At 52.7% G+C, this 14320-nt stretch overlaps 5 protein-coding genes across 5 annotated transcripts; 1 reads left to right on the top strand and 4 right to left on the bottom strand.

Moving 5' to 3' along the window:
- Positions 1-53: 53 nt before the first annotated feature.
- Positions 54-1344, bottom strand: GUITHDRAFT_157731 (hypothetical protein; the record flags this gene model as incomplete). Its single annotated transcript, XM_005833344.1, has 7 exons — positions 54-140; positions 335-388; positions 434-520; positions 651-736; positions 785-879; positions 1036-1086; positions 1292-1344. The coding sequence occupies 7 exons, from the start codon at positions 1342-1344 to the stop codon at positions 54-56; spliced, it is 513 nt and encodes a 170-aa protein (XP_005833401.1).
- A 905-nt stretch (positions 1345-2249) lies between these two features.
- On the bottom strand, positions 2250-3080 carry GUITHDRAFT_152350 (hypothetical protein). Its single transcript, XM_005833343.1, has 2 exons — positions 2492-3080; positions 2250-2446 (listed from the first exon to the last, which is right to left on the bottom strand). The coding sequence occupies exons 1-2, from the start codon at positions 2935-2937 to the stop codon at positions 2317-2319; spliced, it is 576 nt and encodes a 191-aa protein (XP_005833400.1). The 5' UTR covers positions 2938-3080; the 3' UTR covers positions 2250-2316.
- Positions 3081-4173: 1093 nt separating this feature from the next.
- GUITHDRAFT_152349 (hypothetical protein) lies at positions 4174-4818 on the bottom strand. Its single transcript, XM_005833342.1, has one exon. It carries the CDS (start codon positions 4680-4682, stop codon positions 4215-4217), a length of 468 nt encoding a protein of 155 aa, XP_005833399.1. The 5' UTR covers positions 4683-4818; the 3' UTR covers positions 4174-4214.
- Positions 4819-7925: 3107 nt separating this feature from the next.
- On the bottom strand, positions 7926-8647 carry GUITHDRAFT_162939 (hypothetical protein; the record flags this gene model as incomplete). Its single annotated transcript, XM_005833341.1, has 2 exons — positions 7926-8063; positions 8111-8647. The coding sequence occupies 2 exons, from the start codon at positions 8645-8647 to the stop codon at positions 7926-7928; spliced, it is 675 nt and encodes a 224-aa protein (XP_005833398.1).
- Positions 8648-10846: 2199 nt separating this feature from the next.
- GUITHDRAFT_157730 (hypothetical protein) lies at positions 10847-13983 on the top strand (the record flags this gene model as incomplete). Its single annotated transcript, XM_005833340.1, has 15 exons — positions 10847-11155; positions 11203-11355; positions 11405-11500; positions 11549-11769; positions 11822-11899; positions 11958-12108; positions 12166-12252; positions 12381-12434; positions 12493-12590; positions 12637-12718; positions 12767-12859; positions 12909-13037; positions 13094-13207; positions 13547-13753; positions 13942-13983. The coding sequence occupies 15 exons, from the start codon at positions 10847-10849 to the stop codon at positions 13981-13983; spliced, it is 1914 nt and encodes a 637-aa protein (XP_005833397.1).
- Positions 13984-14320: the final 337 nt, after the last annotated feature.

The following is a 14320-nucleotide window of genomic DNA, read 5'->3' as shown; positions in this document are numbered from 1 at the left end:
CATGAAGAGGAGGAGGAGGGGGGAGGTTGGGAAAGGGAGAAAGAGGAAAAGCATTACAACCAGACAGGTTTCCTTGCGTGATCGTAGGTGACGAGGTCAGTGTCAAAGAGCTCGATGAATTGCTCGTTGAGAACGCGAACCTGAGCAGACATGAGCAGATCAACCTTGAGATGACTCCTCCTATCCGCTGTTGGATCAACTCAAGACTTCAACATCCATGCTCACCATCTCCTTTCACCTCCATCTCAAACATGGCCACATCAATCTCTATCCTCGATCCGCTTTGCTCTCTCTGCGCTGCTCCTCCCCATCCTCCCCTCCACAACAGCATCACCTTGCTCCCTGCGTACCGCCTGTACTCCTCGAAGATCGAAGTCAAGTTCCACCTCTGCGACAGCGTCAGGAAGCGGAGGAGGAGCACGTCGCACGTTGCCTGCAACTTTCTGAGGCATCCAACAACGATCCCTACTCTGTTTCTTCCTACGCTGTCCATCAGGCACAGCGGATAGTGCCTCTCCGTCTGCAAAGGAAGGGAGAAGGGTAAGGAAAGTTGGTCAACCAGAGAAGGAACGGGGTTGCAGGGGGAGGGGCAGGGGCAGGGCAGGGGCAGGGGCAGGGGCAGGGGCAGGGGCAGGGGCAGGAGGTTGTACATCAAGGATCTGCTGGAGGGCTTGTAGGACGATCTCCTCGCTCAAGGGGCTCCACATGGCTGACTGCCTGTCCTCCCCCGCAGATCCTGATGATGCGTGAGAAGGCAGGGAAGCGCATCTGCCGCAGTGCTTACCGAGTTGCTGCAGGTCAATGCCCTGATCGTTGACAAAGGTTTGGAAGGAAGGAGGGGGAGCGTCAGGAGAGAGGTACAAGATCTTCTTCAAGTGCCTGTTGGGCATGTTAGAAGGAATGGGGTGGAGAGAGCAGAGGAGAATAAACGAGACGACCAGAGGGGTAAGGAAAGAGGGAAGGGAGGTGTAGAGCACGAGAACCGCACAGCAAAGGTCCTGGGAAGGCATGCAGGGAGACTGCATAAACACGTACAGCTTCTCGAGGAAGGGATAGTTCAGCTCATTAGGCTGTCCGCTCCTGTACCTGGTTTGATGTGAACCTCTTCTCCGCTTATCCTCTTCCCTGCTCCCATCCTCTTTCCTGCTCCCTCCATCCTCCATGTGTCCCTGGCACTATAAGAACCCTCCCATGCACCCTTTGTCACGCCCTTCCCCCGCCTCGTCCTGCCAGTGTCTCTTCTCCGCTCTTTTTCCCTTTCATCTTCCTGGTTCCTATCCTCGCTACTCACAGGTTGTCTTCGACCAGCCCGAAGTTGACAGGGGGTATGTAGTAGGATCCCATGGCGGCAGGGCAGGAAGACAACGCGGTGTGCTGCGTAGGAAGAGAGAGAGAGGCTGGTGCAGTGGGTGAGGTCGGAGGAGAGGAAGGGAAGAGTAGGGGCAGGGGGGACCAAGGAGGGGGAGGGGAGGAAGCACTACCTCCGCACTGGTGGCTGAAGGGTAGGAGGTATGGGATTTGATCTTAATGACTCACTTATAATATCGCTTTGCTATAGGGGTATATGGGATTGAAAGACAGCAGGTGCATGCCAGTGCTCAGCAGACTCATGCCCGGACCTCAGTGGCTCGCCGGCCCGCCGCCCGCCGGGCCAAACTTCCGCCGGCGGCCGGGCCGGCGGTCACACCACGGCGCTGATAGTACGGGCCGGCCGGGGCCGCTCGGTATGGACTCTGAGCCCGATGCCGCTGTGCGGTCCGATCCGAGACGCCGTGTTCAAGTTGCGGCCGCAGTGTCGAACGGTCACGGACTCGGCCGGCCCGGAGGCCTCGGAGTCGGCCCCCGGGCCCGGGCCTGACCGTCGTGAACTTCAACTGGCAACGCTCAGCCGCTTTCAGAGCCTGGCCGCGGGTCTCCGGCGGATCGCCGTCGGACGGGAAACAACTTACTAGTTACTAGTTAGGGACGCCGTCACTGGCAAGGCTGAGGGACACTCCCGGGCGGAGAGACTCCGACCGACCGTCAGTGTGTACTACCGTGGCCGTACGCGGCAGCGGCACCTACCGTACTTTGAATCACGTTGAAGTTAAGTTCCATCATTATCCAAAACATGTGAGGTCACGCCGGTCACGGTAGGATTCAGTTGAGTACTAGTGACGTACAAGTTTGTTAACTGTGACTTGTACCCGGTCATGCCAAAGTAGTGCAAGGTTAGCTGCGTCAATCAACTAGGCCTCGAAACTCAGTTTGGCAGATCTTTCAGTCTGGTTTATCGCAGAGTTATGAAGCCTCCCTTGGTTGGGCACTTGCTCTTGCTCATGACCTCACAGCGATGGGTCGAGAGAGAGGCCGCTGAGCATCGCTCAGGAGCACACCCTCCTCCTCCACACGAGGGGAGTCCCGAATCATCAACAAGGAACCATCTCCGTAGCCGCAGTCGCCGGCGCTGCAAGGAAACATCAGCACCGAGAAAGAGGCGGAGACTTTTCACCTTCGCACTGCTAAGAAGCCCAACTTCTTCCACACAACCTCCGCCCCTTGCACAGCCACACACGCCATGCCTTCACGCTGATCAATGGTGCTCAACATCAAGCGCAGGAGCCCGCGGCCCTGGAACTTCTTGGAGATGCATGCATCATGGATGAAGACTAGACCATCTGACGGGAAGCTCTGCTCATGTAGAGCCACTGCCAACGCTGGAGGCGGGCCATCGCGTGCGTGCAAGTGAGCAAAGAGATAGCCAACAATACTCTCTGCATGCACAATCGCACGGCAGAACTGAGCTTGATACCTGATGATGCTCTCAAAGACCTCGCGTCCTTCCAGCAGCTCTGGCGCATAGTTCTCCTGCTGTAGTACCATCACGTCGTCCAGGTCTTCCATGCACAGTTGTCGAATCTCCACATCACAGACTTTCCGCGAGTATCCCGCGACCATGGTGAACTGAAGGGGAGGAGGAGGAAGGGGGGGGGTGACGTAGAAATGTAGTCAGAAGGTGTGCAGGAGAAGAGAATTTCACTCCTCGCACTTCCCGAGCTCTCCCGCCGCTGCTGGGACCCCCTGCATGGAGGCTTGCAAACTATCAAACTCTCAAACTATCAAACTATCAAACTTTGAGCCAAACTTCCGAGCCGGGAGTCGGACTGAGAACTTACCGTATCAACCTACGAAGTCACGCAGTGAAGCCGCGGCGGCCGGCCGCCGCCGGCCGCCGCAGCCTGTGAACTTGGGCGGCCGCGGGCGGGGCCCGGCCCGGGCGCCGCATCATGGGCCCAGTCACATCGACTCAACTGGGCCGGGTCCGACATGGCCGGGCGGCCCGCGGCGGCGGTCCGATCACCGTCAACGGCAAGTTGGCCCGCCGTCCGTCACTGAGCTCGGCGGAAACTGAACTTCGCTGAACTTCGGAACTCGAAACGGAGGCACTTCCGGCTCAGAGTCGGTCACTGTGACGGCAGTGACTTGCCGCGTGCAAGGCCAACTTGCCGCATGGCGCGGCGCAACAGTATGATAAACAAAGTTGAATCGACACCATCATGGCAGCGGCACACTGCATGCTCCCGAATTTCAATCCCGGGATCATGGTCCTTGCCAGGGGAACACCGTAGCCTAGGCACCTTTATATTAAGGCCCTCACTGACAGCCTGACGGCGTTAAGTCAAAGATCAGTACGAAGACAATCAGGAGAGCCTCGGCACTGCAGACCCGGCCTTGCACATGACCGTCTGTGAAACTTGGCAACTGAATGACTCTGGGCCTCGTCCAGACTCGGGAGGGATGCCATGCCATCGGATCATCAGCTCGTTACCTTAGTACCGTCTTGCAGTCAGTTAGCACTGACACGTTGCTGAGACACTTTTGATGCGGGCCGAGCTGTACGGACGACGATTCTGAGATGATGATGCCCCCAGTTGTCATAACGAATACTCGAAACTGGCAAGGCAGTGCATTGAGCGGAGTTTTGCCGGCCGCGACCTAATGAACTCATTTACAAACTGTGAACTCCACAGCGATAGAAGCCTGACAGTGGCAGAGACGGATTGTCAGTGACCATAGAATAATCGAAACACGACAGTAGAATTCAATGTGTGTTGCGGGACTGATTAACTGGAATCCAATCAACTACACCACTGTCGGGTCACGAAACAGATAGTTCCAAAGTTGAGACCAAAGCCGTTCAGTATGGATTCACTTTATTCATATTCAAAATAATATCACAAGTTTCGAAAGATTAACTCGGTACGATCACGATTAGTTTGGTTGAAGTTTCCAAACTTGTCGATCAGTCCTCCATGCGGACTTTTAGATCCCATTTCCATCATACAGCAATAGCTACCCCTGCGACTTCTAATTACATTTCCAACTGAATCTATTGTCCTTGCGTGTGGGCTTTCAGATGAAGCTTCCTCATCAATCGTCTCGGCTCGAGGAGTGTCATCTTTAAGCTTGAGCAGATTCTTAAATGAGTTCGAAAGTTGACCCATTTTCATCAACCCCTCGCTGTGCCTTCTTGTGCAGTACGAATGAAGTCCGTTAAAGTTCGTCCAGGCCTCTGACTCTTGCCTGCGTTGTTCGACGTTGCCGCTGTAGCCTAATGCCAAGTCCTCTCTCATAGTAGGAGCATTAGCTGGCATGTGCCCGGCCAGAGCAGGAGGTCTGTGCTTCCTCATTGAATTTGTCATGGCTTTCGAATCTATTTTGGAAGACCAAATGGTGCAGTGACGCAGGTGTTTGGTGAAGAAGAGATGTAGGAACAGACGAAGATACGAGTGATGGAACACCAAGTAGCAAGTTGCGCCACGTGCTACTAGCGAAGATGGAGGAACGAGCGGAAACCGGATGGACCCGACGGAATCAAGTACACAATCACAAGGGGCCAGACTGTACCCCCTTCCGAAGGTCGGGCGGGGTGGTGGATATCCTTTTTCGGGTCTAGAAAAGGGGGTAGGGTGGTGAACGGTTGTGCGTTTACTGCGGATTTGCCTGGGATCTGGGAGGTCAAAAGGAGGGGTACAGAGAAGCATATCTTCGTTCGGTTGTCTCGGGGGATGTCGACATGGGTGGTGGTCCTGTAGTAAATTTGCTAACGCTTTCAAAACGTAGATTTTCGGACCCTGATTCGTATGCATCGTTCTTTTCGCATCCTTCATTCGAAAACGAGTCTTTTCGAGACGAGTTCCTTATCCGGTCTTTGCTCCTGCCAAGACCCTCCTGGCTTACACATCCGTCCGAGCTGTAATCTTTTTCCTGGCCCCTAGAGAGGTGTGATTTATGCTGGGAGACAATAGCAAAAGATTACTCAGATCCCACCCTCGGTCTCTCACAACACTCCACAGAAATCACGAGGATAGGTACAGTTTACTACAGCTCATGGACATTTCTTTAGCTCCTGCCGGCAAGAATGATATCGGACATCCCGCTGCAAATACCACCCCCTGATTTACCTTGTTGAACTGGGGTATTTTGGGGTGATGACTGACTTCTTCCAACCTCCGAGCCGGTCACGGGGATGTATACCCTTGAACTGTTCCTCTAACTCTGCTACAATTACTTGTACCGATATGACAGTACTAGTGGTACGTGATGTTGTTGTACCATGTTCTCAGCGGTAAGCATCAAAATCAATTTTTAATGATAATTGGTCCCCATTTGCTGATAAATTTAGAACGCTTTCTTGTATACAAGTGTTTTGGTAGTGTCACCACGCTCTATGGCCCACAGATCTGTTTTATAATAAGTCAAGTCTTGAATCCGGTAGCCCATATTTGTACCCTCACCAATCCGGTACAGATACATTGTAGGTACCGAAGTCCCCACTCTGTACTGACCCATGGTACAGAATCTGGATGCAACGTGTACAAATGATGACTACCACGATCAGAATGACATAGAAAAGTTACTATGCCCCTTTTAAGCAGGGTACAAGTCTACTCCCGGTCTCGGATACCTTGAGATCTGCAGATATGTAGAGTACCCCACCCTTCAAGGGACCGACAACTAATAAAAACGGGTGGGTAGAATTGCACCGGAAAGGGATGATACAATTTTTAGTACCCACCCACCCTTCAATGCCTGTTCATAGCTGGAATAGATAGACATGGGGGTGGGGTGTCACTTCGTCGGCAGATGGTCAATTGCAGGTCGGATCTGCCGTGACGGGAGGAAGGAGCCTGTACAGGCTCCCCTCAGAGGATTCTGGGTTTAGACTGATATGCCGCCGGGCCGCCGGGCCGCCGGATGAAATGCCCGGCACCGGCGGTACGGGCCCAGGCCGGCCTGCAAATCTTTCGTTTACTCAAAGTTAAGTTAAAAATCAGTACGACTGCAGTGAATAGTTAGGTAAATAAACTTGACTAAATCTTGAACTAAGTAAATAGAGAGACAGAAGAGGGTAAATAGGTAGAAGTCACCCAGCAAGAATGGGCAGCGACTGGGCATGAGAGTGAAGTGGCGCGATGAAGAACGAGGAGAATAGGAAGGTGACGGTAAGACCGGAAGTCATGGTAGAAGGATCAGGTTGAAAAGAAGGCATGGAGATCTATGAATTGAATCTAGAGAGACAAGAAGGTGGCGCAATTCGATGCTAGGGGAAAACTTTGGGTATAACGTGAAGGAGATAAAACGTAGACGAATATTCGAATTGAAAGGAACAAAAATCATTCAGAAGCTAATCCGTAATCTGTCTTGATGGCATTGAGCTTGTCGTGAACACGTTGCTGAGCTTGAAGTAATGAATCTTTCTAGGCAAACAAAATGTGCAGAAATGCAGCATCTTCCGGTGTCTTACCCGTGACTGCATTGCTACTCTGTACAACATGCGCCTTCTTTGCCTACAACCAATCGATTCCAAAAAAGTCTGCTCTGGTGGGAAGATATCAAGGGCGTCAGGCACAGTTTTTGGCTCTACAAGTCAACGACGATTGGGCTTATCGGGGTTATCCTTCAGCCGTCAATCAGGTGTATCCAGGTATGTCGCAAGATCTGTGCCATGGTGCTGCTGATGTGAGTCTGCAGGAATAACGCACGCGGATTTCATTGCAGGTACGATCCATCGATGCTCTTTCGTGCGGGGTGTGAGATAAAGAGCAGGCAACCCTCGTCCACTCTCGGCCGTGCATTGGGCAAGGAAGCAGTCACTACGGACGCAGCAGCTGCTCGCGAAAGATAGAATGATGGCAGGTCGTGGATCCATGGCATCGCAAGCATCCATGGCTGGACTTTCGTCAATGGCAGGAGGAGCGTTACAAGCTGACGACAGCAGCAGCACTGCTGGCGATGGCAGCCTTGCTGGAAATGGAGCTCTGGCTGGCGATGGGGGCATGGCAGGTCATGGGCTGTTGGCAGGACGCGGTACCCTTGCAGGTGATGGGATCTTGTCAAGCATTGGGCCATTCAGACGAGGATACTATGGTACATCGATGATATTGCAGTAAGTTGTTGCGGCTGATGTTTCTTTCAACAGCAGATTTTCCAATGGACAGAGGCATGAGCGGGTACGGAAAAAATCTATGATGTAGTTTTGTGACTTCCGTTCGAAGGATGAAGGATCAAAAATCTACACAAATGCTGTCTGGAACGGTTCCTGATTGGACACAATGGCCAGTTTGGTCGGCAATTACTGATGAAGGTGATAACTTGGTTCAAATGGAAGAAGTGATGCTGTGTACTGGTTAGGTTCGCGAAGAATATCAAGGGGAGGCTATCCAGCATTCGACGACGAACATGTTCCTCAAGCTGATCAGTAGATGAGGGCACTGGCTTAGCCCGGAATTCAACATGCCGCAATACCCAGCCCGAGTCTTTCTCCTGAGCTGCCGTATATCATACATCATCTTGTACATTACAAACAAGTTAAATCCTGAACTCACAAACCACTTGTATATGAGAATTCACAGGATTTCTTTGTGACATCCTAGAGCCGCTCCTCATGACGGAATGATATCTGGAACAAACGACGCCGGCAACGAACTTGGGATCAGACGCTGCAATGCCGCCAGCGGTGCCATGACTGTCGGCTCTGTGATCTCGATGGTATGAGAGTTGATCATTCCCTTGGTATCAAGCTGCAACGATTCATCACTGCACGTCGAGATGCATGTCACAAGCATACCTTGTATACAGAAATCCCTTCAAGCACAAACGCGCTGTCCTCGGACGAAGCAAACCGACATCCCAGCTCCTGCTCAAACCCGAGGTTGCGCAGCATGGCCTCACGGTCTCTGCTCGTAGTTGCATGCGACCTTCCATTGAGTTCGATCTTCCACCTCAGACGAATCTTGCTCTTGTCGGTAGCGTACTTGTCCATGAGCATGACGTAAACGACAGCTTGTGAATGCAGCACAAACGCAAGCCTCCTGAGGATCCCGAAGAACAGCTGATAAGCCTGAAGCCCTGAGATGCTGAAGCCCTGAGCGTCTGTGAGAATAATGTCTTTGCGGAAGATGGAGAAATCTGGGGCTCTTTCCAGGAGGTAAGGGTAATCGCTGAGCAAAGTGTCCACAGCTAGCCCCCTGTTGAGTTCGAACTCATGCTCGGGGCTGCAGTTCTTCGGTTTCAACGGCTGATTGGGCAAGGCGTCATCATTCTCCTCTAATAACTCTTTGATGCTCTTCCGGCACAATGTCAGAGGCTGCTTCTGCGACGACATGCCGCGGCGATCATGCAACAGCCTTGATGAAACTTTTCTCTCCAGGAGAGGTTTGGTCTCGACCCCAATGAAACATGTACAACTATGAACAAGAGATGATATAAACAAGAGGCAAGCGCTCGCCTTGCGCATGGCGCCAACCATTTTCAGCTACAGCCTCCAAAGTCGCTTCTGCTCCCCTGCGACAGACCTGCAGGTGTTTGCTACTGCTGCTACTGCACTAACACCACCACAGCTGCTGCTGTCTTTGTTACTGACACTGATGCCTCTGTGTGCACGGTTACTACTTGTAGGTTCCTCTTTTTTGCGCCCCGTAGTAACAGGAGGTACGACGTTTCAACCTGTTGTACCGCCTTTGACTGTAAAATTCTATTGAATACAATTTTACAAATATATTTTAATTTGTACGGCACACCGCAATACATCTGTGTCGAAGGAAGGTTTACTAAAACAATTTGGAGTGTGAATTGTAGGGGATCCTGGTAATTATAATACATATTTACTAACAACTGTTATACAAAGTTATAAACTACGTACTGCTCTTTGTCGTTCCTCTACATGCATAGAAAAGTAATTTTAAGATGGAGATACGTCGACTGTCAGTACCAACTTGGGAGAGTTATGTGGTACCAAAAACTAAAACTACTTGTTTACAAAAATGGCTTTTTAGTTTTTCTCGAATGATTGTAAAGTTCCATCACCGGTGAATTTGAGTCGAAAATGAGGGGTCTGAATTCTCGGGGGTTGGGGGGGTGGGATGGATTGGCAAGGTACGGGGCTAATTTCACGAAAACGGAGGGGTACTTATTCTTTTTTTCTTTTACACGAAGAAAACAAATTTCTAATTGAGGCGGGCCCAATAAAGACGGGCTGGTAGGAAGTGTCCCTCGGGGGTGGATGAGGACAGAGGCAAGTAGGGGTACATTTGTGAGGAATGGGGGTGGTGAAATCATAATAGGGGTGGTAAGGTAGGGGTAGGAAAGGGGTAGTTCGGAAGTTTTGGAGGGAAAAATGACGATTGCCAGTGCTGCTGTCAACAGGGGAGAGGGGAGGGGAGCGCGGAGATCGGAAGGAGGAAGAGGAGGAGGAGAGATAAGGAGGAGGAGATAAGGAGGAGGAGATAAGAAGGAGAAGGTGAGGAGCAAGTAGAGAAGGAAGAGGAAATTAGGAGGAAATACAGGAGGAGGAGCAGAAGATGACGAAGTAGAGGAGATTTTGAGGAAGTGGAGCAGGAGGAGCAGGAGGAGCAGGAGCAGGAGCAGGAGGAGGAGGCGATTAGGAGGAAGTAGAGGAGGAGTAAGTGGTGGTGGTGCGTTTGAGATTCAACGGGTGAGCGTGTGGGTGTTGTTAAAATGAATACAAGCTAGGCACAGCTGCCCGCTCATGACGATGAGAAGAAAAGCAGGAGCAGATACATTAGGTTTGCGTTGATGACGCGAGACATAGGGGTACCGTGATTCAGTGAAATGCACGGGTATGAGAGAATCTTTCGGTCCTCTACCCCTCCAGACAAAGGAAGTCACTAGGGTGGAGGCTGATTCGAGACGGATTAGAATCGAATGAGCAAGCATTGGAAACAAAATCTTCATGGATTTCTGCTGATGTGCCCTGCTTTGATATACCGCTTAATCCTTTTCACTTCGCTAGATGCCGTCGAAATCTACAATAGAATTTTTCTTCAAGCCCAAGACTCAGCCCCCTGAGGAGGCCAAGAAGTGTGAAGAGAAGGATGAAGAAGACTCAGCCGATAGCCCGGCAAAGCTCAAGACCACGGAGGAACGAGCCACGCCTCCAACTCGGAAAAGATTGAGACAGGTAGACAGCGACGATGAGGATGCCGATAAGGCGAAGACGGTGGGGGGGCCATCGTCCAAGAAGGACGAGGCAGAGTCTAGCTCATCAGTCGCTGTGCCGGCGGAAGAAGTTCTGGAGAAAGAAAGATGTGAACAGCCAGAAAGTTCGAGGAAGCCCAAGGATGAGAAGTTCGAGGTTACAATGAAAGCTGCCAAGAAAGGGGAAGGAGCCAAGAAAGAGGAAGGAGCTGATCGTGTTCAGAGCCATGCAAAGGCGAGCAACGACAAGTCTGAAACAAAACCTGCAGCACGAGAGCAGGAAGCTGCATCTGACGACGACCAGAACGATAACGGGCAAGATGAAGACGACGAGGAAGTTAAGGAGGAGATTCTTAAACGCTCTTCCATGCTTGACACTGGAAAACTCTCTTGGAAGCCAGGGCAACCCGTTCCATACTCTCATCTTGCCACCATGTTTGAAAAGGTCGAGAAGGAGTCGAAGCGGCTGGAAATCATCTCACTGGTGACGGACTGTCTGCGATCAGTCATCGAGACAACTCCTGAAGACCTTCTGTTCTGCGTTTACTTGTGTGTGAACAAGCTTGCTCCCGCACATGAGGGGGTGGAGTTGGGCATCGGAGACATGATCTTGAAGAAGGCGCTTGCTGAGGCAACTGGCCGGCAGGTCAAAGACATCCAGAGCGATTATGACAAGGTTCGAATGCTTCGTTGCCCCGTGCTGGGATGTGATGTGGCGAGCAGGTAGGAGATCTTGGAACTGTTGCGATGAAATCGAGGAGCACACAGCGGGTCATGTTTGCAGCGAAGTCGCTGACGGTACAAACGTTACACAAAAGTCTGCTGCAAATCGCCAAGATGACGGGGAAAGATTCAGGGACTTTGAAGAAGGACAAGGTGAGCCCTGTGAAGCTCCTCGTGATCGCGTTGAGAAGTGATGTGTCAGATCAAGTCCCTTCTGGTCGCTGCCAAGGGTATAGAGACGCAGTTCATTGTACGGCACCTTCAAGGCAAGATGAGGATTGGCCTTGCTGAGCAGACGGTGATGCTTGAGATCGAGATGTTCGTGCTGGTGTGAAGAAGTGATAAGGTTCTCGTCGCACTTGCTCACTCCATAGCCTTGAGCGTCCCACAAGGGACGAAGCCCAACAAGCAGATACTGGAGAAGGTGTCCTGCCCATGTTTCCTCAACCAGTTGATCGATTCTCTCCAGGCGGCAGAGACTTTGAGGGAAGTCTACAGTCAACTCCCTTGTTACGACAAGATCGTTCCTGTCCTGCTGAAGGAGCCCATCAACAACTTGCCGCTCAAGTCAGCCCACCAAGCAACCGATGCGAAAAGATCCGCTCACACTTCCTTGCAGCTGCTACCTTCAGCCAGGCATCCCAGTTCATCCCATGCTCGCGCACCCGACCAAGGGGGTCTCAGAGGTTCTCGACCGGTGAACATTCTTGAAGTTCTTGGAGGGTTGAGCTGATGCCCGACGTCCCCGTCCGCAGCTTTGCGGATCAGACCTTCACCTGCGAGTACAAATATGATGGTGAACGCGGACAAATCCACATGACCCCGGACGGAACGGTTCGAATCTTCAGCAGGAACTCCGAGGACAACACCTCCAAGTACCCTGACCTCATCGCCCTCATGCCGAAGGTCTGCAGCAGCGCGCGAGGTCCACGAGAGAGGATGCTCAACACAAAATTCTTGCAGGTCATCAAGGAACAGACCAAGTCGTTCATCTTGGACGCAGAGGTCGTCGCCTACGACAGGGAGACGAAGAAGATCCTACCTTTCCAGGTGAGAGAGGAGCTTGCTCGCTGTTGTCCTACCTTTCTTGCTTGCTCGCCGTTGTCCCACCTTTCTTGCTTGCTTGCCGTTGTCCTACCTTTCTTGCTTGCTCGCCGTTGCCTCCTGACGGCTTTCAGGTCCTCAGCACACGAAAGAGAAAAGATGCCAACGAAGACACCATCACTGTCCAGGTACATCAGTGTTCCAGTCCTGCAGCCAGCAGGCAACTTGACAGGCTCGTGTGGTCAGGTCTGCCTGTTCGCCTTCGACATCTTGTACTACAACGGGGACCCGCTCATCAAGAGATCGTTCCACGAGAGGAGAGAGCTTCTCAAGAGCACCTTCACGTGAATTCCCTCCCTCCTCCCATGTGCCAACTGACTTGGATCACAGCGAGGTCGAGGGATCCTTTGCCTTTGCCAAATCCCGAGACGCCTCGGACACGGAAGAGATCCTGGCGTTTCTCAACGACGCGGTTCGAACTTGTGATGATGGTGAGGGTTGCTTGTCAAACTCAGCGCAGGTGGCGGACAGCTGCGAGGGCCTCATGGTGAAGACTCTCTTCGGCGACAGCTCGACCTACGAACCGGCGCAGCGCAGCCACAAGTGGCTCAAGGTCGACGAGCAGGATTCCGTGCTGTGGGCGAGAGCTGACGAGTGGACAGGTGAAGAAGGACTACATCGATGGCATGACGGACTCTCTGGACCTGGTTCCCATCGGAGCTTTCTTTGGGAAGGGGAAGAGGACGGGAGTGTACGGCGCCTTCCTCCTCGCATGCTACAACGAGGAGACGGTAGGGAGCAGTTGAGGTGCGGAACCTGGTGGAGCTGACTTGGTGGGTCTTGCCAGGAGGACTTTGAAGCTATCTGTAAGATCGGAACAGGCATCAGCGACACTCAGCTCAAGGAATTTTATGATGCTTTTGAACCGATCATTATCTCAGAGCCCAAGTCTTACTACCAGGTCTACACCAACACCACCAACACCATCACCACCACCTTCTCCTTATCCTTCCTATCATCACCACAAACACCAACACCACCATCATCACCACCCCCTCCTTCTCCTTCCTATCATCATCACCATCACTATCACCATCACCATAACCACCACCATCACCACCACCACCAGCATCTGCCGCCTCAACCTCTTCCGCCTCCACCTCTTCCGCCACTATCATATCCCTCCTCCTCCTCCTCCTCCTCCTCCTCCTCCTTCTCCTCCTCCTCCTTCTCCTCCTCCTCACGCCTCTTACTTCGAACCCCTTCCGCTCCTTGCACTTCGGTGATGCTCCTTCCTCAGTACGACGACTCTCCCGGCCTCCTTCCCAACGTCTGGTTCGAGCCCAAGATCGTGTGGGAGGTGGCAGCAGCAGACCTGTCCATCTCTCCCAAGCACAAGGCGGCCATCGGCCTCGTCGATGAGTCCAGGGGGATCGCGTTGCGCTTTCCTCGGCTGGTGAGAGTGAGAGACGACAAGGGCCCCGAGCAGGCAACCTCATCGACACAGGTGAAGAACAGGGGGAGGAGGGGGAGGAGGGGGAGGCGGTGGGTTGTACGAGCAGGAGCAGGAGCAGGAGCAGGAGCAGGAGCAGGAGCAGGAGAAGAGGAGGAGGAGGAGGAGGAGGAGAAGGAGGAGGAGGAGGAGAAAAGGAGGAGGAGAAAAGGAGGAGGAGGACAGGCTGAGCATGCCGACAGGTAGCAGCCATGTACAGAAATCAGGCGGTTATCGGACAGTGAGGATGTACCCATGGATGACATCCCGGGAGTCGATGATTAGAGGGTTGCCGTCATTATATACGAGCAGCATTAAAGAATCACTGGGGCATCGCGCCTACCCGGGCAGCTGTGCTGGCGCTAGAAGAAGGGGAACAAGGACTTGACGCTCGCAGGCTCAGCTCGCGAGCTTCTGCTGGCGTTAGTCTCCAGCTCGACCTGCGCGCTGTAGTAAAGTGGCGTCGAGCTGCCGTCGGGGGCGAGGAAGTGAGTCCAGCCTCCGCGAGCGATGACGTCCTGCTCCTCGGGGCTTATGCGCGAGTGGTGGGGGCCCCAGGCCCCGCGCTTGAGGGTGGCGGTG

The sequence above is a fragment of the Guillardia theta genome (genome assembly GCF_000315625.1).
Source record: "Guillardia theta CCMP2712 unplaced genomic scaffold GUITHscaffold_30, whole genome shotgun sequence".
Lineage (NCBI taxonomy): Eukaryota > Cryptophyceae > Pyrenomonadales > Geminigeraceae > Guillardia > Guillardia theta.
Note: the sequence above shows the minus strand (reverse complement) of the source record. Positions and strands in the feature narration are given on the sequence as shown.

What these genes read in the sequence shown, in the direction of transcription:
- GUITHDRAFT_152350 (XM_005833343.1), bottom strand. Translation starts at nt 2,937, where the DNA reads ATGGTCGCGGGATACTCGCGGAAAGTCTGTGATGTGGAGATTCGACAA. An exon ending in GGCTTCTTAGCAGTGCGAAG is followed by an intron (nt 2,447 to 2,491) that starts GTGAAAAGTCTC and finishes GTTTCCTTGCAG; the next exon opens with CGCCGGCGACTGCGGCTACG.
- GUITHDRAFT_152349 (XM_005833342.1), bottom strand. Translation starts at nt 4,682, where the DNA reads ATGACAAATTCAATGAGGAAGCACAGACCTCCTGCTCTGGCCGGGCAC.